General features: G+C 38.3%; 1 protein-coding gene across 2 annotated transcripts; it reads left to right on the forward strand.

Moving 5' to 3' along the window:
- The first annotated feature begins 306 nt into the window (after nucleotides 1–306).
- Nucleotides 307–27,749, forward strand: RNF103 (ring finger protein 103). 2 transcript variants are annotated; one of them, XM_087436463.1, is made up of 5 exons: nucleotides 307–833; nucleotides 1,265–1,431; nucleotides 3,845–3,984; nucleotides 17,628–17,743; nucleotides 25,449–27,749. In XM_087436463.1, exons 3-5 carry the CDS (start codon nucleotides 3,853–3,855, stop codon nucleotides 27,022–27,024), a joined length of 1,824 nt encoding a protein of 607 aa, XP_087292589.1. In that variant the 5' UTR covers nucleotides 307–833; nucleotides 1,265–1,431; nucleotides 3,845–3,852; the 3' UTR covers nucleotides 27,025–27,749. The 2 variants fall into 2 exon arrangements, with proteins under 2 accessions (XP_087292589.1, XP_014648243.2); XM_014792757.2 differs by having other exon boundaries at nucleotides 307–1,431.
- Nucleotides 27,750–27,966: the final 217 nt, after the last annotated feature.

The following is a 27,966-nucleotide window of genomic DNA, read 5'->3' on the forward strand; positions in this document are numbered from 1 at the left end:
AAACACCTGTAGGGCAAAAGGAAACAGAGCGGAGAAGGCATTGGACAGGCAACTTCGGGATTTCTCAGCAAGCGGCGTCAAGACCGCGGCTCCGCACTTCTCTCCCGCCCCCTGGCGTGCCCGCCGCATCTCGACCCCGCACGCTTTTCCCTCCGCCCGCCCGGCGCTCCCCTCCCGGCGCCGCCCCGGCCCCGCCCCGCCGCCGACGTCAGTTGTTATGTCCCGGCTCCGGCCGCGGCCGCAGCTGATCTTCTGCTCCCGAGGCGAGGGCCGCGGCGTCGCGAGGTGGCGTGGGCTTCGGGGGCGGCGGCCGGGACTCGTTCGCGCCGCCCATCCGAGCGGGGCGGGCGCTGCGTGGCCGGGAGGCGGCCGGACAGCCGCCCCGGGAAGCCGTCTCGGGCCTCCTTTGCTTTTTCCCTCCGGGACCGTCGCCCCGCGCGCCCCACTTCCCTCTGCGGAGACAGCGACGCCCCCTCCCGGGCCTGGCCGCGGTCTGAGGCGCCGCCCGCCGGCCGGAGCGAACCTGGCTGGAGCCGCCGCCGCCGTGCCCGCCGCTCTTCTCGCGGACGCTGGGCGGCCGGCGGGGCCTGGGGCCTGGGCGTCAGGCGCGGCGCTGCGGCGCCCGCTCCTCCCCGCGCTGGGCCCCGGGCCTGGCCGGGCGGAGCGCCGCGCCCTCCTGACCCTCCGCCGCCGGCGCCCGGCCGCGGCCCGGCCGGCCCCAACCGCCTCGGCCTGCAGCCCGGGCCCCGCTTCCTTTGTGGATCTGAATTATTTCTTTGGCCTCCCCCTCCCTCTTGAGATTACGTTGCTGGAAGGCCGACCCCGTCGTCTCGGTCAGTGACCCCGGGCGGGGAAACGTGCCCCGATTTGTTCTGCCCCGCGGGCTGTCCCCGCGCCGCTCTCCTTTCGGTGTTTCATTGATGGGTTTTTTTAAGTTTTTTCCCTTTATTTTTCTCGCCTCTTGACTCGAGGCCCGGCGCGAGGCTCTGCGCCTCTGCGCCTCTGCCCCTGTTCGTCTTTTCCTCACCCCCGCACAGATCCCCCAGCCCACCTGCCTCCGGGCCGGGGATGGCCCGACAGTGACGGCGGAGGGCTGGACCACACGCCGAGACAGTGCCCTGCCCAGGCTGCGTGAACACCCGCCGCCCTCTGCCCGCCTCTTTCTCGTGTTCTGAGCTCTCTGAAAAGAGAAGACGCAGGGGAAGATGTGGCTGAAGCTGTTTTTCTTGCTCCTTTATTTTCTGATCCTCTTCGTCCTGGCCAGGTTTTTTGAGGCCATTGTGTGGTATGAAACTGGCATCTTTGCCACCCAGCTGGTGGATCCGGTGGCGCTGAGCTTCAAGAAGCTGAAGACCATTCTGGAGTGCCGGGGGCTGGGATACTCGGGGCTGCCCGAGAAGAAGGATGTCCGGGAGCTGGTGGAAAAGTCAGGCGAGTATCGGGCTCCCCTAGGGTCCCCTCCACCCGGAGGAGGGGGCGACCTGTACTTCCTCGTACCTGGTGGCCCCCCAGAATCAGGCGTTACCTGCAAGCGTTAAGCAGACTACTCCGAGAGCTGCCCAGGTTTTCTACAAAAAAATATGTGCATCCCGGTTTTGAGAAGGGGGCTGGAATTATTTGTGTAGCAGTTTTGGCGTGACTTTTTAAGGTTATTTTAAAATAACAGTTTAAGTGCAGCTTCTTAGCATTGTTTACTAAGTTGAGTGATTTTCTCAAAATTCAGGAATGTCAACCAGTTACAGACAAACTGGAAAGCATTATTTATCAGTTGAAATTCTTAAGAAAAACCCCAAAACGTTGTCTGTAGATAGCAGTGTTTGTCACGATGGTAATAGCAAGTTACCCGGAGGGAAAAATATCATTGGAATACTTAGTATCAAAGAAGCATTTAGGCCTAAGATTTAAATTTTAAGTAATGAGTTTAAATATAAAGTGTGCACTGTACAGTATTAGCTTTTAATACTTTAAGTTTGGTGAAAAATAAGGTGAATATTTTTGTGAATGCCTACCTTGTTTGTTTTGTTTGTGTTGAAAGAGTTTGTTTATATTTCTGTCAGGATTTTTAAAAAATCCTTGCGTCTTGGATGTCAGCTTTTTTTTCCTTCTGTGTCACAGGCACTGCTGCATCAACTTAAATGGGCTGAGAAGTAGAATTGAAATAGTGTTGAGAGTATTTAACATCTTGAAGAATGCATTTTCAATAACTGTTAGTTTGAGGGTAGGATTGGGTGAGCAATATGGATAATTTTTTTCACCCCTGGACAAAGTGTATCTTTGTTTAGATGCACTTCCTGGAAGGGGAATGTACCATAATTTGAGAAAGGCATTCTGGGTTGCTGTAGGAAGCAGTTGAAATTGATGGTTATCTTTTTTGTTGTTTCTAGAATTACTGTCAGCTGTGTCTTTTACAAGACAAATTTTTTCTTTATTTAGTACTTTATTAGCCATGTAGTGTGATAGACAAGCTTACTAACTCTGAAGTTCAGCACTCAGGAGTTTATCTGCAGGTTAAGGGGTATCAAACATATCTCACTCGTGAGGTAGAGGAGGAAACCTTCTCTGTAAAAGTGATATGTTTTTCTTTAGAGAAAACATAACATTGTGTATTGTTGTTGCCTCTTGTTTACTGACTGGTTTATTTCTACCGCAGGGGGAGAAGAATGGAGTAAAGTAGATCTCTAATAAATAAACTCTTTAGGTTTAGAAATGAGAAGTGTCTTTACTGCCAAAGCCAAATCATTTTTCATGGTAAAATAATTTGATAACACATTTTTTTGTTTTGACTTTTATTTTGTGTTGCATTCCTTAGGGCCTAAAAATATTTGTCACGTTGAGTGTACAAGGAGTGCACATATTTAAAGAATACAACCCACAAAAATATGACTCACATAGCACATTTTATAGCAGGGAAGTCTTGGTATAGCAATTTAACTTTATAACTTAAATATTCATTGAGAATGGTTCTGCTGCTATCCTGACACAGTGCTTGTTTTCTCGTTGTTTAATATTTAAGGCAAAAGTAAAATAATGTGACATTAGTGTTTTCCTTGACTTTTTATTTGATGATACAAGCTCTAAATTTACACAGTAAATTTGTGTGTGAATATGCAGTTTGTTCTTACAGGTAATCTTTTGTGTCTGCCTCCAAGTTGTGTAAGCCCTGTTGCTATTTTAAGCAGGTGGTGATTGCAAATTCTGTAAACCCTTTTCTGAATCTTCTAAGTAAGAAGTATGTAAATCATACTGTTTAAAAATTATCTGAAGACTGGACATGTTATATACAAAGCTAAATAATATTGGGATGGCTTTTTGGACTGGTATATGTTCAGTAGTTTCCTAATAAATTATGTGATGACCCCACTAGACTATAAGCCCCATGAGGAGATGGATTTTTGTCTGTTTTGTTCATTTTTGCCTGACATATAGTGGGTTCTTATTACATATTTACTGAATGTATGAATCTTAAATGGGTGTATTCAGGTTCTACTCTTCTTTTCTTCTTCTTTTTTTTTTTTTTTTTAAAGATTTTATTTATTTTTTTTCCCCCCAAAGCCCCAGTAGATAGTTGTATGTCATAGCTGCACATCCTTCTAGTTGCTGTACGTGGGACGCGGCCTCAGCATGGCGGGAGAAGCCGTGCGTCTGTGCGCGCCCGGGATCCGAACCCGGGCCACCAGCAGCGGAGCGCGCACACCCAACCGCTAAGCCACGGGGCTGGCCCTCTTCTTTTTTCCTGTAGAGTGCAATGACGTGATTTTTAACAGTGTAAAATGGAATTAATCATTGAAGTTGGGAACGTGGGATTTTTGAAATCTCATTTAGTGCTCTTTTTTCCTTTCTTCAGGTGACTTGATGGAAGGTGAGCTCTATTCTGCACTTAAGGAAGAAGAAGCAGCTGAATCTGTTTCTAGTACCAATTTCAGTGGTGAAATGCACTTCTATGAGCTTGTAGAAGACACAAAGGATGGCATCTGGTTGGTTCAGGTATCAGAAACAGTGATGGAAGTGAAATTATTTTTACCAAAATCGTATTCACCAGCTGGTGACAATTCTGTGTACTTGTGTCATGTTTCTTAGACATAACTCAGTTCTCAGATGGAAACTCCAGTGTCCTCTTCAAGAGGTTTTGCAGACCAAGGAAGAGGGGGGTAGGGGGGAAGTGTTGGGGAAAGAGAGTTGACTGTTTTGTTTAGAATCAGCAGAAGCAAATCCATTTTAGTTAATAGATCTTAATTAAAGTAAGAAACACATATATATATTCCTTTTATTTAGTGATTTGCCCTATGGACTCAGTTTTTGTTAACTCCAGTTTTTAATTCAGTGATCCAAATAATTTTTGTATCTAAAGGAAGAACCCTAAAGTAAAAGTAAAGGAATCCTTCCATTAGGGAAATAGCCAACTTTGTGACTGTAGAGGAAGAGTTGTTGTGGGGAATGGTGGGAGGTGCTCGTTACTTTACTTATGAAATTGATGAGATTAGAATTTTAAACCCTAGCTCTTATGATAGCAAAACTGTGAGATTTAATTAGCATATTGGAATTTCAAAGCTATGAAGGGCCTTAAAATTAGTCTTTTATGCTTCCCAAAGTGTGATTTATGTACCACTCGTGGTAAATGAGTAGGCACACAGTATCATTTATGTATTTTAATGTAAATGAGAAAAATCAATATTTTATTGAACATGTAATTTCATAAATATTGCTTAGGGCAAGGCTAAAGTTATTTAAATTTTTTAAAATGTAAGTTCACTTAAAATGACATATCAAGTAAATTAACAGCATGAATTTGGCTAAAATTATGATTATCAAACCAGGATCAATTCCCAGGTTCCCTGATTTCTTTTCCTTTTTTTTTTTTTTTTTTTGTGAGGAAGATCAGCCCTGAGCTAACATCCATGCCAATCTTCCTCTTTTTGCTGAGGGAGACTGGCCCTGAGCTAACATCTATTGCCAATCCTCCTCCTTTTTTTTTTCCCTTTTTCTCCCCAAAGCCCCAGTAGATAGTTGGATGTCATAGTTACACATCCTTGTAGTTGCTGTATATGGGACGCCACCTCAGCTTGGCTGGACAAGCATTACGTTGGTGCACGCCTGGGATCTGAACCCAGGCCCCCAGTAGCGGAGCGCGCACTTAACCACTAAGCCACGGGGCCGACCCTTCCTGATTTCTTGTTCACTGTTCTTGTCATTTCACACTGGGGTTGGGAAAGTTTGATTCAGAGTATTAAAAAAAAATCAAAATAGCTGCTGCTTTACATTGCTGTCTGAGAACAGTGACTGCAAAATACGGTAGAAAAAGCTGTGAGTTCAGAGACCTTAGTTGCAGATCTGGTCCTGTCACTGATTTGCAATATGATTGTAGACAGACAGACAGATCTGTTGCATATGGTCTTAAATAAATACATACACATCTAAGGATGGAATAATACTGTAGTCCACTGAACTAAAGAGTTGAGGTTTGGGAATTCTTTAGATGATTGCATTGGATACCCATGACCTTTCCTTTACTTGCCAATCTCCTGTTTGATCTTTTACCTTCCAGATAATCGAAGTCAGTAATTTTTAAGTTCAGCAAAGGGAGAACGTGGGATGGTGTGGATACAGTCTGTACGTTATCCATCAAATTCTGGTTAATTATTCGGTAGAAAAATAAACTGTAGCATCTTTAAAGCTTTAATTTATAAGTAAATTGTTATTCTATTTCTTTTCGCAGGTATTTATTTCCAATAGTCTGATTGAGGAAGACTTAATTAGTTTTGATAATTTTAGTTTTATTACTAAGATTGAGTTGAATAGCCAGTCCCCCTGTACTGTGTTCTGTTTCTAAATGTTTATCCACACATTGAATTATCCCATAGAGATGAACGTAAAGATGCTGAGCATCTTCCAAACTTGGGAAAGCCATGTCAAAAATCTGGAAATTCTTTTAGTATATAGGGTGCTGCCTATAGACAACAAACACATTCTGGTTCACTAATTAGTGATATATTCTTAGCTTATAAATGATCTACTATTTTTTGATGTTCTATTAAAGAGAACTATGGATTAAACTCTCTTAATATGTGACAAAATTTAAACAGTGTGTTCAGCAGATATGTGTGTGCCAGGCCCTAAAGATATACAGTAACATACAGCAGGCTAAGTCTTTTCTCTCCCAGGCATCTCATGTTCTAGTTGGGAGAGGTAGGCACTCAATAAATAAATATTTAATATAACCTCAGTTAGTGGAAAGTGCTAAGAAGAGAAATAAGCAGAATAAGGAGACAGTGGCAAGGAATGCTCTAATCAGGTGACACTTGAATGAAGTGCAGAGCAAATAATGATAGTATTATAAACTCTAATCACTAAATTGTTTTTCCCTGAAAATATTTTTTAAACCTTATACGTATTAATAGTTGACAAATGACTCCTAAGAAAAATGGAATGTATTTATGTGGTTTTCTGTGTGTTAATGGTATAGTAGAACACACACTTAATAATTTTTCCAGTGACCTGCAAGATTTGCACTGATCACCGTTGTCTGGCTTGTGTTCCTTGGGGCAGTGGCTTACATCTGTCAAATGGGTGGCTTGGGTTGGAAGAACAATTTCTGGCAGGACAGCTGAGAAGACTGAGATTGAAATCTTCCCTTGGCACTCTGAACTCACCAACTAAGCTAATCAGCAGACACTTTGGTTTAAGCTCTTGAAAGAAGACTGGGTGTGTGTTTGTTTGTTTTTAATTGAAAATATCTGCTAGAGGGGCCGGCTCCGTTGCTTAGCGGTTAAGTGCGCGCGCTCTGATGCTGGCGGCCTGGGTTGGGATCCCGGGCACGCCCCAAGGCACCACTTCTCCGTCCAACGCGAGGCCGAGTCCCACGTACAGCAACTAGAAGGATGTGAACCTATGACATACAACTATCTACTGGGGCTTTGGGGGGAAAAAAATGAATAAATAAAATCTTTAAAAAAAAAAAAAAAAAAGAAAATATCTGCTAGAAACAGAAGAGAAATATTCTCTTGGTTGCTTGTCATTCTTTCAGCTCAGATCATATTTATCTAAATATTTACGTAATCTCTTGTAAAGGATAACTTTCAGGAATTCAGTTTTTAACAATTGGAATTACCATTCTTTTCTATTTATTTTAAAATAAGCTAATTTCAGTTTGCTCTTTTTTTTTTTTTTTTAAATCTCTGAGGGTGCATACATCCTGACCAGTTCAATCCTCTTCATGTTGCCTTTATTTTAAGTATCCTGTGTAAGAAATATTTAAGCACATCAAAGTTCTTTCTTCTTTTCCTCTTGGTTTTCTAATATCATTTTCTTACTCAAATAAATTGTAGTGTCCTTTTGTATTTATTGAGAAAAAATGTAGTTAGGTGGCATATAACTGATAATTAGCACTTTAGACTTCATGTATCATGTCACTGAAACGATGTCTGTATTTACTTATTTAGGGAAAATGTGACTTTAATAAATGGGTAAAAAAAAATGGTATATGACTTAGGTATCCCATCACTTTGTCAGTTCGTTATTTTTCTGGAACAGATTGGTAATCTAGGTTGATTATCTTTTTTGGTGACGCTACATGTGGAATGACACTACAAAAGGAAAAATGAATTTCTATAATTTATTTAATTCATCCTATATTCCTTATGATTTCTATCTTCTCTAACTAATGAGATACTTTCTGAGTAATAGATATTGTCTTCAGATCTTTCACTTCTTAATTGTTTTAAGATGTATTAGTGCTCATGAATTATGCTTACATTAAAGTAGAGTATTAGGATACTCTTTTCCATGTCAAGCTTTTCAGTGATTATCCTCTGTTCTCTGTAATATGAAGTGGAAAGAACTAATTTAGTTTTCAAGGCAGCAACACATGTGGGACATCTTTACCCATAATACACTCTGTAATCCATGAAGAACCAAGTCCTGTTTTTTTCTGACAATCTTTCTAACATTCTGTTTTCCTGCTTTGTTCCTAACCTAAGCGCATATCTTGCATTAGCTATTTATTTTCCTGTGTTGTGGATTCTTTGATTCTGCTGCCACCCAATCTTCTTAGAACCACAAATAGAAGACAGTTCCTTTTCTTTCAAAAGACTCTTCAAGAGGCAGATGGAACAGTGGCTAGGCTTCTGAAGTGGAAAAGTTGGCATATTTTATGGGTTTTATGGATTTATCCTTAACATTTCTATTTCTCTGTTTTGACTTTTGTTCAAAGAACTTTAAAGAAGGATGGTGATATTTTTTTCTCTACTGGCTTTGTCATGTCATAAGGAATTTTGTGTGTGTATGTGTGTGTGTGAGGAAGATCAGCCCTGAGCTAACATCCATGCTAATCCTCCTCTTTTTGCTGAGGAAGACCGGCTCTGAGCTAACATCTATTGCCAATCCTCCTCCTTTTTTCCCCCAAAGCCCCCGTAGATAGTTGTATGTCATAGTTGCACATCCTTCTAGTTGCTGTATGTGGGACGCGGCCTCAGCATGGCAGGAGAAGCGGTACATCGGTGCGCGCCTGGGATCCAAACCCGGGCCGCCAGCAGCGGAGCGTGAGCACTTAACCACTAAGCCACGGGGCCAGCCCTCATCAGGAATTTAATGTCACTGGAATTGACGTAGCAGTGAAGAGCATCATATGATTTAAAGTAAAGCTTTGGGTCAATGTTTACTGAAGTTACTATGTTAATATATTTCCTATTTGGCTGAAAAGAGTTAATAGCTGTTTTAAAACTTGTTTATCTTTGCTCCTATACAATGGTGTTCTTCAGGGAGATTCTAACCTATTTATTTCTTTCTTGACAGTACTCTAAAGGCGAAATACATGACAAGCCACTTGATCCTTGTATTGGTGAAAAACTTTTATTTGTGTTTATTCATTAAGACAGCTTGTGAGGATACTGTAGAAATAATGCCATTGAGTTTTGTTTTTGTCAATCACTCATCCCCACTTTTAATAATTTTATGTAATTTGCATATATATATATTTAGGTTGGTCCATGATTTTAAAAGTAGAAACTCCCTGTTATAATAAAATATTGAGAGATGCAGAAACTATCGTAGCACAGCACTCTTGTTGTTTGAAGTTATTTGATTTAGCCTAGATGTTGTTGTATGGGGATTAACAATATTAAAAGGGATATGCCAGATGTTTTGATTAGTAATAAAGTAGGCAAAAGTGTGTGGTTTTTTCCTTATACCAATGTAACATCTATAATATGTGTGGAAGGGACTAGGCAATAACTGAAGCCCAGTTTTTCATTGTAAGTTTAACTGGACTACACAAGGTTGACATCAGAAATATGGGCACTTAGCATCACACATCCAACTCGCTTCCCTCCAGTGGTGTGCTGGAGCCAGCTCTTGCTGCTTCGAGAGGGCGATTGTTAACACCTCTTTCCAACTCCATGTTTAGAGGTGTCACATTGGTAACTTGAAATCAGCAAATGATAGAAATCAGAGCTTCCTTTTTCTTCTGGAGAGCTAGTTGTTAAATATTTACCAGCAAACCACTGGTTTCATCCATCCAGCCAACAAATATTTATTGAAACTGATGTGTGCCAGCTGAACCTCGTGACAAGCAGTGAGGGCACAAAGATGAATCACCTATGGTGTGTGTCATAAAAGAGCTTACAGTTTGGTTTACTGAATGTGTGGACCAGTAAAAATCTTATCCAGATGAGTTAGATGGTCCATGATGGTGCTAGCATTTTGAGAGATCTTAAAGAACTCTATTAGACAATGAAATGGAACCTAGGAAAATGGCAGTATTTCTTTTCTGAAAAAAGCGTATTTTTAAACACACTGAATTGAAAATCTTTATGTCTGACTCGGGTCAAGAATGTCGATGTGCAATTGCATATCGAGGTGTGCTATTTATGCTAATGTTTGTCCAGAAAACATTGCAGATGACAGGTTGCCGGGGAAGGGACTTTCATTACAATAGAAACCAAAAAGTTGGAGCCTTTAGAGAACCTGTATAAACATAAGTAGAAGAACGAGTTACTAAACCGTAAAAAGCTGAAAAGGTTTAGTTCAACCTAAATATTTAATGAGTATCCAAATGAGTTAGGCACTATAGTGGCTGCAGGAAATACAGTGGTCAGCAAGTGTAGGGATGCCAGTTAGAGACAGATACCCTGGGAAGGGGGTGGAAAGATTTCTTCACTTCTAGCCCATGTTGCCAAGTCTGTTCCAGACTTGTAACTCAGGCTGTACTTTCATCTAGTTTTTTTCTAGTCTCTGAAAATATTCGCCACAGAGAATTCAACATCCTTCCTGAACTGCCAAGGAATATGTCTTTCCTTTTAATAAGACCAGTGGTGTGAATGCTGCTCAGAATCATCGTGCATACTTTTGGATATGAGCTATAAGTTGGGAACTCTTACTGGTGTGACACAGTGATAATAGGCTTAGAGTATTTTGTTGTGCCATGTGACCCAGCCAGCTGAGTTATTTTGTGAAACATTTTTAGTGGTTGTCTAATTCAGCCTCGACCGAATTTAATTTATGCTAAAACTTCAGTTGAATAATATAAGTATATAGGACATTGGACAAAGCTATTTCTAATTGCATAAATATAACTACAGAGTCAAATAAAATGCTTTCATGCAGTGCCTAGGGAATTTTTCTTTTTTTTTTTTTTAATTTTTTGTTTATTGCAGTAACATTGGTTTATAACACTGTATAAATTTCAGGTGTACATCACCACACTTCTATCTCCGCACAGACTACACCGCGCCCACCACCCAAACACCAACCACAACCCATCACCATACACATGAGCCGAACCATCCCTTTCACCCTCCTCCCTCCCCCCTTCCCCTCTGATAACCACCAATCCAATCTCTGTCTCTGTGTGTTTGTTTATTGTTGTTATTATCTACTACTTAATGAAGGAAATCATACGGTATTTGACCTTCTCCCTCTGACTTGTTTCACTTTGCATAATACCCTCACTGTCCATCCATGTTGTCACAAATGGCTGGATTTCATCGTTTCTTATGGCTGAGTAGTATTCCATTGTGTATATATACCACATCTTCTTTATCCATTCGTCCCTTGATGGGCACTTAGGTTGCTTCCAAGTCTTGGCTATTGTGAATAACGCTGCAGTGAACACAGGGGTGCATGTATCTTTACGCATTGGTGTTTTCAAGTTCTTTGGATAAATACCCAGCAGTGGAATAGCTGGATCATATGGTAGTTCTATCCTTGATTTTTTGAGGAATATCCATACTGTTTTCCACAGTGGCTGCATCAGGTTGCACTCCCACCAGCAGTGTGTGAGAGTTCCCTTCTCTCCACATCCTCTCCAACACATGTTGTTTCCTGTCTTGTTAATTATAGCCATTCTGACGGGCGTGAGGTGTTATCTCATTGTAGTTTTCATTTGCCTTTCCCTGATAGTTAATGATTTTGAACAACTTTTCACGTGTCTGTTGGCCATCTGTATATCTTCTTTGGAGACATGTCTGTTCAGGTATTTTGCCCATTTTTTAATTCGGTTGTTAGTTTTTTTGTTGTTGAGATGCATGAGTTCTTTATATATTTTGGAGATTAAGCCCTTATCAGATGTATGGTTTGCAAATATCTTCTCCCAATTGTTAGGTTGTCTTTTTCGTTTTGTTGATGGTTTCCTTTGCTGTGCAGAAGCTTTTTAGTTTGATGTAGTCCCATTTGTTTATTTTTTCTATTGTTTCTCTTGCCCGGTCAGACATGGTGCTTGAAAAGATGTTGCTAAGACTCATGTCAAAGAGCGTACTGCCTATGTTTTCTTCTAGTAGTTTCATAGTTTCAGGTCTTACATTCAAGTCTTTAAGCCATTTTGAGTTAATTTTTGTGTATGGTGTAAGGTAAGGGTCTACTTTCATTTTTTTTGCATGTGGCTATCCAGTTTTCCCAACACCATTTGTTGAAGAGACGTTCTTTTCTCCATTGTATGTTCTTGGCTCCTTTGTCGAAGATTAGCTGTCCATAGATGTGTGGATTTATTTCTGGGCTTTCAATTCTATTCCATTGATCTGTGTGTCTGTTTTTGTGCCAGTACCATGCTGTTTTGGTTAGTATAGCTTTGTAGTATATTTTGAAATTAGCGAGTGTGATACCTCCAGCTTTGTTCTTTTTTCTCAGGATTCCTTTAACTATTCGGGGTCTTTTGTTGTTCCATATAAATTTTAGGATTCTTTGTTCTATTTCTGTGAAAAATGTTGTTGGAACTTTGATAGGGATTGCATTGAATCTATAGATTGCTTTAGGAAGTATGGACATCTTAACTATGTTAATTCTTCCAATCCAAGAGCACAGAATATCTTTTCATTTCTTTGTGACTTCTTCAATGTCTTTCAGCAATGTTTTATAGTTTTCCGTGTAGCTCTTTCACCTCTTTGGTTAAGTTTATTCCTAGGTATTTTATTCTTTTTGTTGCAATTGTAAGTGGGATGGTATTCTTAATTTCTCTTTCTGCTACTTCGTTGTTAGTGTATAGAAATGCAACTGATTTTTGTATGTTGATTTTGTATCCTGCAACTTTACCATATTCGTTTATTACTTCTAAAAGTTTTCTGGTGGATTCTTTAGGGTTCTATATATAAAATCATGTCATCTTCAAATAGTGACAGTTTCACTTCTTCCTTTCCAATTTGGATCCCTTCTTTTTCTTTTTCTTGCCTGATTGCTCTGGCTAGGACTTCCAGTACTATGTTAAATAGGAGTGGTGACAGTGGGCATCCTTGTCTGGTTCCCGTTCTTAGAGGGATAGCTTTCAGTTTTTCACCATTGAGGATGATATTAGCTGTGGGTTTCTCATATATGGTCTTTATTATGTTGAGGTACTTTCCTTCTATCCCCATTTTATTCAGAGTTTTTATCATAAATGGATGCTGTATCTTGTCAAATGCTTTCTCTGCATCTATTGAGATGATCATGTGATTTTTATTCTTCATTTTATTAATGTGGTGTATCACGTTGATTGATTTGCGAATGTTAAACCATCCCTGCGTACCTGGAATAAATCCCACTTGATCATGGTGTATAATCTTTTTAACATATTGTTGTATGTGATTTGCTAGTATTTCGTTGAGGATTTTTGCATCGATGTTCATCAGTGATATTGGCCTGTAATTTTCTTTTTTTGTGTTGTCCTTGTCTGGTTTTGGTAGAGTGAGTTAGGGAGCTTCCCCCCTCCTCAATTTTTTGGAAGAGTTTGAGAAGGATAGGTATTAAGTCTTCTTTGAATGTTTGGTAGAATTCACCAGGGAAGCCGTCTGGTCCTGGACTTTTATTTTTGGGGAGGTTTTTGATTACTGTTTCGATCTCCTTCCTGGTGATTGGTCTATTCAAATTCTCTACTTCTTCTTGATCCAGTTTTGGAAGGTTGTATGATTCTAAGAATTTATCCATTTCTTCCAGATTGTCGAATTGCTTGGCATATAGCTTTTCATAGTATTCTCTTATAATCTTTTGTATTTCTGAGGTGTCTGTTGTAATTTCTCCTCTTTCATTTCTGATTTTACTTATTTGTGCCTTCTCTCTTTTTTTCTTGGTGCATCTAGCTAAAGGTTTGTCAATTTTGTTTATCTTTTCAAAGAACCAGCTCTTGGTTTTATTAATTTTTTCTATCGTTTTTTTGGTCTCTATTTCATTTATTTCTGCTCTGATTTTTATTATTTCCCTTCTGCTACTGATTTTGGGCTTTGTTTGTTCTTCTTTTTCCAGTTCCTTTAGGTGCATTGTTAGATTGTTGATTTGAGATTTTTCTTTTTTGTTGAGATAGGCCTGTATTGCTATAAACTTCCCTCTTAGAACCGCTTTTGCTGTATCCCATAAATTCTGGCATGTCGTATTTTCATTTTCATTTGTCTCCAGGTATTTTTTGATTTCTTCTTTGATTTCTTCGTTGACCCAGTCATTGTTCAGTAGCATTTTGTTTAATCTCCACGTATTTGTGGCTTTTCTGATTTTCTTCCTATAGGTGATTTCTAGTTTCATACCATTACGGTCAGAAAAGATGTTTGGTATTATTTCAATCTTCTTAAATTTATCGAGACTTGTTTTTTGGCCTAATATGTGATCAATCCTGGAGAATGTTCCATGTGCATTTGAAAAGAACGTGTATTCTTCGGTTTTTGAATGGAATGCTCTGTATATATCTACTAGGTCCATCTGTTCTAAGGTGTCATTTAAGGCCAATGTTTCCTTATTGATCTTCTGTTTGGATGATCCATCCGTTGGTGTAAGTGGAGTGTTAAAGTCCCCTACTATTACTGTATTACTGTCTATTTCTGTTTTTATGTCTGTTAATAATTGCTTTATGTATTTAGGTGCACCTACATTGGGTGCATAGATATTTACAAGTGTTATATCCTCTTGTTGGATTGTTCCCTTGATCATTATGTAATGCCCTTGTCTCTTTTTACAGTTTTTGTTTTAAAGTCTATTTTGTCAGTTATGAGTACTGCTACCTCAGCTTTCTTTTCATTGCTATTTGCATGGAGTATCTTTTTCCATCCCTTCACTTTCAGTTTGTGAGTGTTTTTAGGTCTGAAGTGTGTCTCTTGTATGCAGCATATATATGGGTCTTGTTTTTTTAATCCAGTCAGCCACCCCGTGCCTTTTAATTGGAGCATTTAGTCCATTGACGTTTAAAGTAGCTATTGATAAGTATGTACTTACTGCCATTTTTAACTTTTTTTTCTCAGTGTTTTAGTAGTCCTTCTCTCTTCCTTTTTTCTGCTATACAGAATTGATGGTCTCTTTAGTTTGACCTCTGTCTGAAAGCTCTACTCTTTAACTCCCCTTCTACCTCCTTTTATGTTTTTGATATCATATCTAACCTCTTTTTTGTGCATTTGTATCCATTACCCTCATATCATGGAAATAGATAATTTTTCCTATTTGTGGTCTTCTCTTTTCCCCTTAAATCAATCCCTTTAACATTTCTTGTAGCACTGGTTTCTTGGTGACAAACTCCTTTAATTTTTGCTTGTCTGGGAAATTTTTCCTACTTCCTTTCCTAGCACTGGAGCTCTGATAAGTCTGAAAGATATATGTGCGGTGATCAGGATCTTCATGGAAAGATGCCCCTAGACTTAGGGCCATACCTTACATTGATTAAAGCAGCCTTTTGAGTAACCCCTTGTTGCAATGTCATTATAAACACAAACCTGAAATGTTTGGATTATTTGCAGCTTTGATCAGGAAATGGGAGTAAAAAGGGAGTTCTTTTAAAAAAGGACAAAGAGCAGGGATTATGTTGATATAGTTGCACAGAGACTTTTTCATCCTTCTAAGTAATCTGAAAAATAAGTTTAAGATTTCTTTGATTACTTGACGGAAGGAAGAACTACCATATTGACTCTCGAGTGGTAGGAAAAGAAAAGAAAAATGCCTGCCTTGCTTGATCTCCCTTATTTTCAGGTAAAATTTATAAAGCACTTTTGTACCATGGAAAAATGTGAAAGTTAAGGACTTACTGGGTAATATAACTGGTGTGCACCTCGTCAGAAAGAGCTTTCACCTACTGAGACCATGTCCTCAAATTGCCCTCTTTCTGGTTACCTCAGCCATCTGAGCATTTGAATAATAACTCGTGTGTCCCTCAATAAGGCCATTTATTTTCATTAAAAAGTACTGTCAATGGGGCCAGCCCCGTGGTGTACTGGTTAAGTTTACCCACTCTGCTTTGGCAGCCAAGGGTTTGTGGTTTTGGATCCCAGGTGCAGACCTGCAGCACTGGTCAGCCATGCTGTGGTCGTGAGCCACATACAAAATAGAGAAAGATGGCCACAGATGTTAGCTCAGGGACAATCTTCCTCACCAAAAAAAAAAAAAAAAGTTCTATCAAGAGCCAGCCCTGATGGCCTAGTGGTTAAAATTCAGTGCTCTCAAAGGCTTCGGTGACCCGGGTTTGTTTCCTGGTCATGGAACCACACCATCTGTCAGTTGCCGTGCTGTGGCAGTGGCTCACATAGAAGAACTAGAAGGACTTACAACTAGAATATACAACCATGTACTGGGGCTTTGGGGAGGGGGAAAAAATGCTATCAAAACTATTTGTTTAATGCTCTAAATTTTGTGTGTGTGTATTTATTAAGCGTGAAAGTTATGTTACAAAATGTTATCTAATGCATGTATGTCTCTGTAGTTACAAAGATGGTAGCATTGATAGTATATGGCCACGGTTATTGGACAGTAATCTGTTGGCACGTAAAGTAAACTTCAAGTCACTTGTCACCACTATGCACTTTCTTTCCTCCTGCTGCCTTTGAAATTTCTTAGACTTCCCAGCAGAGGGGCCACAGATGAGGTAGCTGCAGCATCTCTTGCCTCTCCCAGGGAGTTGACTATTGGCAGTCATTTCACACACCCACCTGGGATTTCACTTTCCCGGAGGCTTTGTGAACATGAAAATGGCCCTTCCTCCCAGAAAAATTAAGAGGCCCACAGAGTATTGTGTTGTAATTTTGAATTAAATAGTATCAGTAGTATAACACTCATGAAAATAAACTTGGCCTGTATACCCTGGGCTTAAAATAAATCAGATGGTTTCATGAAGACTTTTAGACACTTTTGACTTTCCTTTAAGTTTCCATTTAGTTATTTTTTGTTTTTGTTTTTTTTTTGGTGAGGAAGATTAGCCCTGAGCTAACATCTGTTGCCAGTCCTCTTTTTGCTGAGGAAGATTGGCTCTGGGCTAACATCCATGCCCATCTTCTACTTTTTTATATGTGGGATGCCTGCCACAGCATGGCTTGATAAGGAGGGCATAGGTCCACACCTGGGGTCCAAACCTGCAAACCCCGGGCCAACGAAGCAGAATGCACAAACTTCACCACTACGCCACTGGGCCGGCCCCTGTTTTTGTTTTTAATATATAATTTTTTGTTGTTATCTTTTACTAGAAGGAAGATTAGGGAATAAGGGAAAAGGTGCTAACAATTGGGCTGAGAAAGAAGTCATTACATATTTTGAAGGTTAATTTACAATTTTTTCCTTTCTCTTTTCTTTTTTAAAAAATCTTTTTCTTCTCCAAATCCTAATTATGTTTGAAAGCTGTTTGCAAATTTGAAGTAGAAGTTCAACAATGTAGAATTCATTATATTCTTTATATATGTTAGAACTTTTCATGATTGTTAAGAAAAAAGCCATAGAAGTAGTAGTATTGATTTAGTCAAAGCATAGTTTAATAGAAAACTTGTGTTTGATCCATAATTATACTTTAAAGAAACTGAAACTTGAACTTGTTTAACCCACAGGTGATAATTTTTAGTAAGCTTTATTTGGATTATTGTTTAAAATTTTCTTTTCAGAACAGAGAAATGACTCCAAGGGCCATTTTCTTCCTGTATAATTCTGGAGATTAGGCCACATGGTAGAGAATGTGGCTAGCTTTTTAATATGGTTTTGCCTCCTCTCTAACTACCACGGAGTGTGGGAGTTTAATGTACTATCTCAGTGTTTTAAGTGTTTTCCAGTTGGATAATTGATCCTTCTACAAGAATTGCAATGATAATATGATATAGTAAACAAGAATTGGGAACAGAATATCTTTTTCAAAAAAGTGAAGTTATATTATAGATATAAATGGTTGGTTTGACTCCATTTTAGGTAATTACAGTTTCTGTTTTTCTTTTTTGGGGGACTAGGTCATAGCAAACGACAGAAGTCCCTTGGTGGGTAAAATCCACTGGGAGAAAATGGTGAAAAAGGTGTCAAGATTTGGAATACGTACAGGCACTTTCAACTGTTCCAGTGACCCCAGGTAAGTTGATTAGGCAATTCTTAGAATCTGAGTTCTGACCAGAATTTTTTTATATAATAAAGGCAATGATATTAGAAGTCTGCTTAAACTGAAAGTTAATTATAATGTTTAGCAAAGTGTTAGTTACACAGGTGCTTGACTAATAATTTTTGATAAACTGGTGGTTATTTACTTTCTCTCTGAGATCTCTTTTTCTCTCTCTATTTGATTTTTCTGTGTTCTTTCTAGTGGGGGTGACTCTTAAGAGTATGTCTTCAGTCCTTTTGGTTTTAATTTTCTTCCTAAAGAGACTTCAGCACATTTATGGCTTTTGATGACACATTTGTACTGATCTAAATCTTCTTCCATAATTCTGACCTCTAGTTTTCATTTTGACACTTGTTTCCATCTGCCCTACAACTATCCCTAGATATGTCCTTTTCCCTAAACCTAGTATCCAAATTCAGATTCATCCTCTTTTTATTTAATCAACCATGTGCCCTTTCTACCTTTCCTTTTTCTATCCTGTACTATTTGATTCTTTTCCCCATTTTCTCAGACAAAAATCTTTGCAAGCATTTTTGTTTTTCTTTTTGTCATCATCTCCAGTATTTAATCTGTCATATTATTTCTTGTTTCATTATTTCATTATTTCTTCTTTAAAATGCTTTTTATTTCAATTTCTGGTGCCACCAAGTTACAACTTACATTCACTTGTTTATTTAATTATTCATTCGGTAAATATTTAATAAAAGCTTAGCATGTCCAGCATGGTCTGTTTAGTGCTGATGAAGAGGCGTATGATATGTATGTAGAAAACCCTACAACATTAGGTAGTTTCTAATATAGGTAGATACCCCTGAGTTGCCTGTGTCCCTTCTATGTGGCCGCAATGAGAAACCCATTAGCTATAGCAAATGCTCCTCCACCACTGCTACACCTCAGATTTCCCTGCCTTTCTCCTTTAGGCTCACGTTTGCTTCAGTTCTCCTCACTATCCTTATTTTGCCCACTCATAATGTAGGGTCAGATCTGTGGTAGGAGGACCCCCTCAGAGTTGGGGGTAAGAAGGGAATTTCTTGTATCTCCTAACTCCTAACTTAGTCTCCTCCTGTACCCACAAAGCTCCCATTCTCATCTTCACCACAGAACCTTGATCATATTCCTGTGCCTTTTGTTGAAATGTCTATGATAGCCTAAGTGTTACTGTTCTTATGAAAAGGAAATCATTCTCATTTCTGTCCTTTGTTTACCAAAGACAGTGGTGTTTGGTCTAATTCTGTCATTCGCAAACAGAGTCTAAGCGAAAGATCTTTTTTTCTCTCACTGGTGATTGCAATATCAGAACAAGTGATAGTGCTGATACTCTGATATTTTTTTCAGATTATGAAAAAGTCAGTATTAATATCACTATTTTATTGAAAAATATTCAGAATTGATTTTTTAAAAATCAATGAACTAAAAATACATTTCAAGCACTATAACAAATATATTAGAAAATATTAAGTAAAAACAAATTTACAAAAATATAAAGGTTAAACATTACAGTCTTAATATAAGTTGTTAGATAACATTAATAAAGAGTTCAAAAATAAATTAAGCACAACATAAAATGAGGATAGTCTATTAAGCATAAAAAGCTGAAAGAAATAGTAGTTGAATTTTTTTAGTATTTGATTTCTTATAAAGCAAGGTGTATCAGAATGTCATAGTTGAGTCCAGTGGATTTTAGTGCAGATTTTTCTAGCATTTCTTTTGAAAAGCTTTTTTGGATTCTGTACTAACTGAGGAATGGTGAAGAGATGCGTATAAGCTGCCTCCGTATATTTTCCTCCAAATTCTTCATCTTCATCTTCAAATAATCTCACCTTTTAATGACGGAAGAGATCTTTTTTGGGCAACTTTGCTTTTTTGTTGGTTGCAGCTATAATTTTTTGTTATTAAAAATGCACTTTTATTTCATCTTCTTCAGTTTTATCACAAAGATGAAGATTTTGATGCATTTTTTATATTAGTTTCAATGTTGTTATACTCATGTTTCCTTTTATTTGGAAAGTCTTCCAATTAGAATAAGAACTATTCTTGCCATAGAAGCTGTGCTCAGTCAGGGTTGTTTTTTCCTTCTTTTGAGGATTATGGAGGTATAGAAGAACAAAACAGGGAGATACAGTAAAGAGTGTTCAGAATGTCAATGCAGCATGTAACTGGGCAGAGAATAGTGTTATTCAGCAAGTGTTTTGATCGTATGTTGAATAATTGAGTCATCATCTTGATCTCAGATTTTTAAAAACACCAAAACTCCCTACACCACTGTTTGTGTTGCTTTCTTTGCTGTAGTTCCTTCTCTGGGGTGGCCTTCAGGGCAGCCTCCTTTGATGTGCTGGTCTCATTTTTCAGCAGTACTTCCCTGACTTGTTTCGTTCCCCTGAGAACACTGAGGACCACCACCTCCGGTCAGTGTCTGACTGTCCATGGCAGTAGTTTTAATTTCTTTCTCTGTTTACTCAGCCCTAATTCCTCTATTCCCCAACCAAGCGATCTAGCTCAGAGGGCTTTTCCCGTCCAGTGTATTCTCGGTTCTTTTTTTTTTTTTTTTTGGAGAAAGTAGAAAGTGAGGTGGGGCGTGTATCTTCAGGGGGTTGGAGAGATGGGAGGAAGTAAAGAGCAGATGGAGGACGTTGGAATTGCAGGAGCTGAGTGGTAAACGAAGGCCAGGAGGGCTTATGGTGAGAGTATCAGGGATGGGGGCTCCTGGAATAAGCAGGGAAGGATAAGGAAGGGGAGATAGGAGAGCGGGCCAGTAAGGCCAAGGAGGCCAGTGACCTCATCTGAGAAATAGCATTATACAAACAGAAGGCAAAGCTTCTCTTTAAATGTAGCATGCCGCACCAGAAACCGGAGTACCTAGACTCGCTAGCCATGTTTGCTCTCATTTGTAGTTCTTAAATTCTCTAAGAGATCCCAAAAGGTTTACTCGAAGAACTAGAGGATATTTTCATGATACTGTCATTGAATTTATTCAGACCTTTAAAAAGTTTCTTTTTTTGAATTGCCAGTAAAAGTTTTTATATTGATATAAGGTAATATAACATTATTCTTAAAAAATATGTTGTTTAGTCTTTTTTCTATTTAGCAGTGTAGTTTTAAAATTGATATGATATACTTCATTTGTGTGTTGGATTTCTTTAGACCACTGTTTAGATAAATATGTATTAGTAGCCTGGTGTTTCATAAGTATTAGTTTTTTTCAAATCTGGAAAACATGATTTAATTTGAAAGATATATGATGACCTGTGGAATTTTCTTTTTCTGGGTACTCTGAAATTATATTTGGAGTGATAAACCTTAAAACTGTCACTTAGCTCTGAACTGAAAAGAAAGCAGATGCTACTTTTGTTTTCTCACATGAGAAATGTGTGCACTAAGACTTTGCCTAGTTTACAGACTAAGGTTTTCTATCAGAAGGACTGTCATTTAATTTGTGACACAAATCAGAAGCCTAATATTCTCTGAGGTAGTTATAGAAAGATAAAATGAATGACCAAGAGCAGAAATGTGTCATCACAAGTATCCGTTAGAAAATTAAAGCTACTTAAAAATATTTAAGATGTAAATAAGGCAATTGTCTATATGCATTTGACTTTTTGCTTTTGGAGGGAGGGTAAAAGTAGAATTCGTGTCAATGAATTATTATTTTGCATTAGACAAAAGCAATGTTAAGGAATAAAACATATTTTGTAGGAAATACTTCAGCATCTATTTGTAGGAATATATAATTCTCAAACCATTTCAGTTAAAGCAATATTGATATTAATGGAATCTATCTTGTTAAGGAAGTGAATCAACTCAACAAGAAGCTGAGTCATAGTCTGTGATTCTGAGTCACCCAGATAGTTTCCTAGAGTCATTAATTACTAACCTTGTCTTTGTGACATGACATGTTGTCTTCACTTATCTTAAATTATATCACAAAATTCCTGAGATAAAATTAATTGAATTATCATTATAAAACCAGATGCCATATGTATCAAACCTTTCCTCTCAATCTGATCATATAAATGTGTGATATGCTTATTTAATTTGATAAAATATAATGCATGCTTACTAAGTAAAGCATAACATATATGATTTTTACACCAATATTCTGAATAGCAAAATAAGAAATTAAACATTTATTACCATCCATTTACAAATCTATAACGAACAAAATGTATCCATATGATAGATTTTCTTTTTTCTAACTTTATCGAAGTAAATTTACATATCATAAAATTCCACATGGTAGGTTTTTGGGAAAAAATCCTTTTTCTTTTTTTATTGATGTTTTAATGGTTTCTAACATTGTGAAATTTTGGGTTGTACATTTTTGTTTGTCCACATCACCATATATATGACTCCCTTCACCCCTTGTGCCCACCCCCCACCCCCACTGCCCCTGGTAACCACAGTCCAGTTTTCTCTGTCCATGTGTTGGTTTATATTCCACATATGAGTGAGATCATACAGTGTTTGTCTTTCTCTTTCTGGCTTATTTCACTTAACATAATATGCTCCAGGCCCATCCATGTTGTTGCAAATGGGACGATTTTGTCTTTTTTTATGGCTGAGTAGTATTCCGTTGTATATATATACCACATTTTCTTAATCCAGTCGTCAGTCAAGGGACACTTAGGTTGCTTCCACTTCTTGGCTATGGTGAATAATGCTGCAATGAACATAGGGGTGCATAAGCCTCTTTGGATTGTTGATTTCAGGTTCGTTGGATAGATTCCCAGTAGTGGGATGGCTGGATCATAGGGCATCTCTATTTTTGATTCTTTGAGGAATCTCCATACCGTGTTCCATAGAGGCTGCACCAATTTGCATTCCCACCAGCTGTGTATGAGGGTTCCTGTTTCTCCACATCCTCTCCAACATTTGTTGTTTTTTGTCTTGGTGATTATAGCCATTCTAACGGGCGTGAGGTAGTATCTTAGTGTTGTTTTGATTTGCATTTTAGTGATGTTGAGCATCTTTTCATGTGCCTATTGGCCATCTGTATATCTTCCTTGGAGAAGTGTCTCTTCATTTCCTCTGCCCATTTTTTGATCGGGTTGTTTGTTTTTTTGTTGTTCAGTTGTGTGAGTTTTTTATATATTATGGAGATCAACCCCTTGTCAGATGTATGTTTTGCAAATATTCTCTCCCAGCTGGTTGGTTGTCTGTTCATCTTGATTCTGGTTTCATTTGTCTTATAAAAGCTCTTTAATCTGATAAAGTCCAACTTGTTTATTTTTTCTTTAGTTTCCCTAGTCTGGGTAGGCATGTCATCCGAAAAGATTCCTTTAAAACCAATGTCAAACAGTGTGTTGCCTATATTTTCTTCTATGAGTTTTATAGTTTCAGGTCTCACCTTCAGGTGTTTGATCCATTTTGAGTTAATTTTTGTGTATGGCGATAGCACGTGGTCCACTTTCATTCTTTTGCATGTGGCTGTCCAGTTTTCCCAACACCATTTATTGAAGAGACTTTCCTTTCTCCATTGTATGTTCTTAGCACCTTTGTCGAAAATTAGCTGTCCGTATATGTGTGGTTTTATTTCTGGGCTTTCAATTCTGTTCCATTGATCTGTGTGTCTGTTTTTGTACCAGTACCATGCTGTTTTGATTACTATTGCTTTGTAGTATGTTTTGAAGTCAGGGATTGTGATGCCTCCTGCTTTATTCTTTTTTCTTAGGATTTCTTTAGCTATTCGGTCTTTTGTTGCCCCATATAAATTTTAGTATTCTTTTTTCTATTTCTGTGAAGAATGTCATTGGGATTCTGATTGGGATTGCATTGACTCTGTAGATTGCTTTAGGTAATATAGACATTTTAACTATGTTTATTCTTCCAATCCACGTGCATGGGATATCTTTCCATTTCTTTATGTCATCATGGATTTCTTTCAATAATGTCTTATAGTTCTCATTGTATAGGTCCTTCACCTCCTTGGTAAGATTTATTCCTAGGTATTTTATTCTTTTTGATGCAATTGTAAATGGTATTATCTTTTTGAGCTCTCTTTCTGTTAGTTCATTATTAGCATACAGAAATGCAACTGATTTTTGTAGATTGATTTTGTACCCTGCAACTTTGCTGTAGTTGTTGATTGTTTCTAATAGTTTTCCAACAGATTCTTTAGCGTTTTCTATATATACAATCATGTCATCTGCAAATAGTGAGAGTTTCACTTCTTTGTTACCTATTTGGATTCCTTTTATACCTTTTTCTTGCCTAATTGCTCTGGCCAAAACCTCCAGTACTATGTTGAACAGGAGTGGTGAGAGTGGGCAGCCCTGCCTCGTTCCTGTTTTTTTTTTTTTTTTTACAAAAAGGGAAAATGTTTCACTTATCTCTCCCCTGTAATACAACAGCTGGTTTTATTTTTCAGTATTTCCTTTCATTTGTCATCTAGTTTTTTTAGGGGGTGGGGGATGTAACAAATATAACAAGAACCTGTCTATTTCCAAAAGGATTGGAGTTATGAGCCTACTGGATAAAGCTAAACAAATGAGTTCATTTTAGTTAAATTCTTCTATGCTTACTCTGTTGGAAAATGGAGGTCATCTTTGGACTGAATCTCATCTTAATCTGAAAACTTTGTTTTCTCTATGTTAGATACTCCTTTTCATGGTGTTTGTTAGAGAGAGATGAGAGAATAGAAAAAAATATGGGACTTGCTGTTTTCTAGATTAGCCTTTGTGCAGATTACTTTGTAGCAGTGCCTATGTGCATCAGGCATTGTGGTGGGTGCTTGGGTTAATAAGTGGGTACAGCATGGCTCCTACTGTCAAGGAGCTTGTATTCAAGTGAGGGACTCAGCATGTAGGATAATCTTTCTTTCTCTCTTCTTTGCCCAGCTGAATCTAACCATCCTTTAAGACCTAGTTCAATTCCCAGACGTTTCATCAAATCTTCACCAGTTCAAACTCCCAATGATATTCCCTTTTTTGAACTTCTTTTACATTATTTAGTAATAGAATATATACAGTTTTATATTTCTTATCAAATAAGTTTTATTTCCTGAATAGGATTTTAAATTCCTTGTGAACAGGAATTATTTTCCTATTATCTTTTGGATCTTATTAGCAGTATAGTGTGGTAATGAGTACATAATAGATGCTGAAGTATTTGCTGATTCCCTTGACTTAAAGGCTTTCAAGCTACACTTTTCTTTCTTTCTTTCTTTTATTTATTTATTTTTTTGTGTGAGGAAGATCAGCCCTGAGCTAACATCTGCCAATCCTCCTCTTTTTGCTGAGGAAGACTGGCCCTGGGCTAACATCCATGCCCATCTTCCTCCACTTTATGTGGGACACCGCCACAGCATGGCCTGACAAGCGGTGCGTCGGTGCGCGCCTCAGATCCGAACCTGGGCCGCCAGCAGTGGATCTCGCGTGCTTAACCGCTACGCCACGGGGCCGGCCCCTACACTTTTCTTTAAAAAAAAAAAAAAGAAAGAAAGAAACATAAAAATATGAAACAAAAATACTACAAAAAAGAGGGCTTGCTTTTCCTTTTGTACAACTGCCAAGTATTGGTGCTACTTTTGATTATTTGGAGGAAATTTGGTTTTGGGGAGAGAATATCATTCAAGTGCTAAAGAAATTTGTAGGGGAAGACAAATTGTTTGTGCAACAGTGAAGATGAGCAAGCTAGCTCATCTAGCAGCCTAGCTGTTTACTTACAGTTTCCTCTCTTATAGATACTGCAGGAGAAGAGGCTGGGTACGATCCACACTCATTATGTCGGTTCCACAAACGAGTACTTCTAAAGGGAAAGTCATGCTTAAAGAATACAGTGGACACAAGGTTGAAGTAGAGCACATTTTTAAGTGGATAACTGCTCATGCAGCTTCTCGGATCAAAACCATTTATAATGCTGAACATTTGAAAGAAGAATGGAATAAAAGTGATCAATATTGGGTAAAAATATACCTATTTGCAAACCTTGACCAACCCCCAGCTTTCTTCTCTGCACTAAGTATAAAGTTTACTGGAAGAGTTGAGTTTATTTTTGTTAACGTGGAAAATTGGGACAACAAGAGTTATATGACAGATATTGGTGTATATAACATGCCATCATACATACTTAGAACTCCTGAAGGAATTTACAGATATGGAAACCATGCAGGCGAATTTATATCCCTTCAGGCCATGGATTCATTTTTGCGCTCATTGCAACCTGAAGTCAACGATCTGTTTGTTTTGAGCTTGGTTCTAGTGAATCTTATGGCTTGGATGGACTTATTTATCACACAAGGAGCAACCATAAAGCGATTTGTGGTTCTCATAAGCACTTTAGGGACATATAATTCTCTCTTAATTATTTCCTGGCTACCTGTGTTGGGCTTTTTACAGCTCCCTTACTTAGATAGCTTTTATGAATATAGCTTAAAATTGTTGAGATATTCCAATACTACCACCCTGGCTTCATGGGTGAGGGCAGACTGGATGTTCTATTCTTCCCACCCGGCCCTGTTTCTCAGTACATACCTTGGACATGGTTTACTAATTGATTACTTTGAGAAGAAGAGACGGCGCAACAACAACAATGATGAAGTCAATGCCAATAACTTAGAATGGTTATCAAGTCTGTGGGACTGGTATACCAGCTACCTCTTCCACCCGATTGCTTCTTTTCAGAACTTTCCTGTAGAATCTGATTGGGATGAAGACCCTGATTTATTCTTGGAGCGGTTAGCTTTCCCTGATCTTTGGCTTCACCCTCTGATACCAACTGATTATATAAAAAACTTGCCAATGTGGCGATTTAAATGCCTTGGAGTCCAGTCTGAAGAGGAAATGTTGGAGGGTTCTCAAGATATTGAAAATGACTCAGACAGTGAGAGCACAGACACTTTTAGCAGTGAGAAGGAAGTATTTGAAGATAAACAAAGCATAGTTCACAATTCTCCAGGAAGGGCAAGTCACTGTGATGCTGAGGCTTGTTCATGTGCCAATAAATATTGTCAGACCAGCCCATATGAAAGGAAGGGGAGGTCATATGGATCATACAACACTAATGAAGATATGGAACCTGATTGGTTAACTTGGCCTGCAGATATGCTGCACTGTACTGAATGTGTTGTTTGCCTAGAGAATTTTGAAAATGGGTGTTTGCTAATGGGGTTGCCTTGTGGTCATGTGTTCCATCAGAATTGCATTGTGATGTGGTTGGCTGGGGGCCGACACTGTTGCCCTGTTTGCCGGTGGCCTTCTTATAAAAAAAAACAGCCATATGCACAACACCAGCCCTTGTCAGATGATGTCCCATCTTAACCATGTGCAATTTGTCCTTTATGAGCTTTGAGTATCTTACAGCTTGCCTTTTTAATGTTAGTCACAATGTTTTTGTGGTTTGAAGTTTAGTTTAATGTTAATGCAGTGACAGGAGATAGACATTATGCTAATGTTGATGACAATTATTTGGTTGCCGTGTGTGTCGATTGAATGCATACTTAATTGTAAAAGTTTTTATTTACAACCTTGGAAATTCAGATGTTAATGTTTTTTGTAAGCACAAAAGAAGTATGATAGAAATTTATCATAGCAAGACTTTACAAGGTAGGATCAAAGTGTAATGGAATTGAGGCTGTTTCTTATCCTAAATGTTTCCTCCCTTTTTACAATCTCTGTCCAGCACCTCTTGGTTAAATAATGTATGCTCTGAGACATGAAATTAAAACAGACCTATGAAATAAATTATTTTAAAACGAGAAGATTACAGCTTTTCCAGTGTTAAATTGTTTTTGATAAGGTGGCTGAATGCTATAGGTGCTTTGCTGGTTTGTTAATTTCACAAGCAAGTCAAACATGCTTCTTGACTCAGGTGGAAAAAAAAAGACCACGTATGTTGCTGACACTAGCCAGAGGTGATGTTAGTCTGCCTTTAACTTGGTTAGCTTTGATGGGAAGGAATTTCATGGTGGGCTTTTTTTAAGTATTAAATCATTTATGCGTATTTAATATCTTTAAATAAAATCAACTATAGCATATTAGCCACACATAGATTATTTTATGTTTTTCCTGACTTTTTATTTTGAAAGATTTCAAAACTACAGAAAAGTTGGAAACATAGTACAATGAACATCCATTTCTCTGTCTAATTCACCAAGTGTTTACATTTTGTTACATTATCTATCCTCTCCCTGTATGTGTATTTATCTTTTTTCTTTCTTTTCTGGTTTTTTTTTTTTTGCTAATCCCCATGTAAATAAATTC

The sequence above is a fragment of the Ceratotherium simum genome, chromosome 11, assembly GCF_057802395.1.
Source record: "Ceratotherium simum simum isolate JZ-2026a chromosome 11, ASM5780239v1, whole genome shotgun sequence".
Taxonomy (NCBI): domain Eukaryota; kingdom Metazoa; phylum Chordata; class Mammalia; order Perissodactyla; family Rhinocerotidae; genus Ceratotherium; species Ceratotherium simum.

What these genes read in the sequence shown, in the direction of transcription:
- RNF103 (XM_014792757.2), top strand. Translation starts at nt 1,206, where the DNA reads ATGTGGCTGAAGCTGTTTTTCTTGCTCCTTTATTTTCTGATCCTCTTC. An exon ending in GGAGCTGGTGGAAAAGTCAG is followed by an intron (nt 1,432 to 3,844) that starts GCGAGTATCGGG and finishes TCCTTTCTTCAG; the next exon opens with GTGACTTGATGGAAGGTGAG. An exon ending in ATGGCATCTGGTTGGTTCAG is followed by an intron (nt 3,985 to 17,627) that starts GTATCAGAAACA and finishes TTGGGGGACTAG; the next exon opens with GTCATAGCAAACGACAGAAG.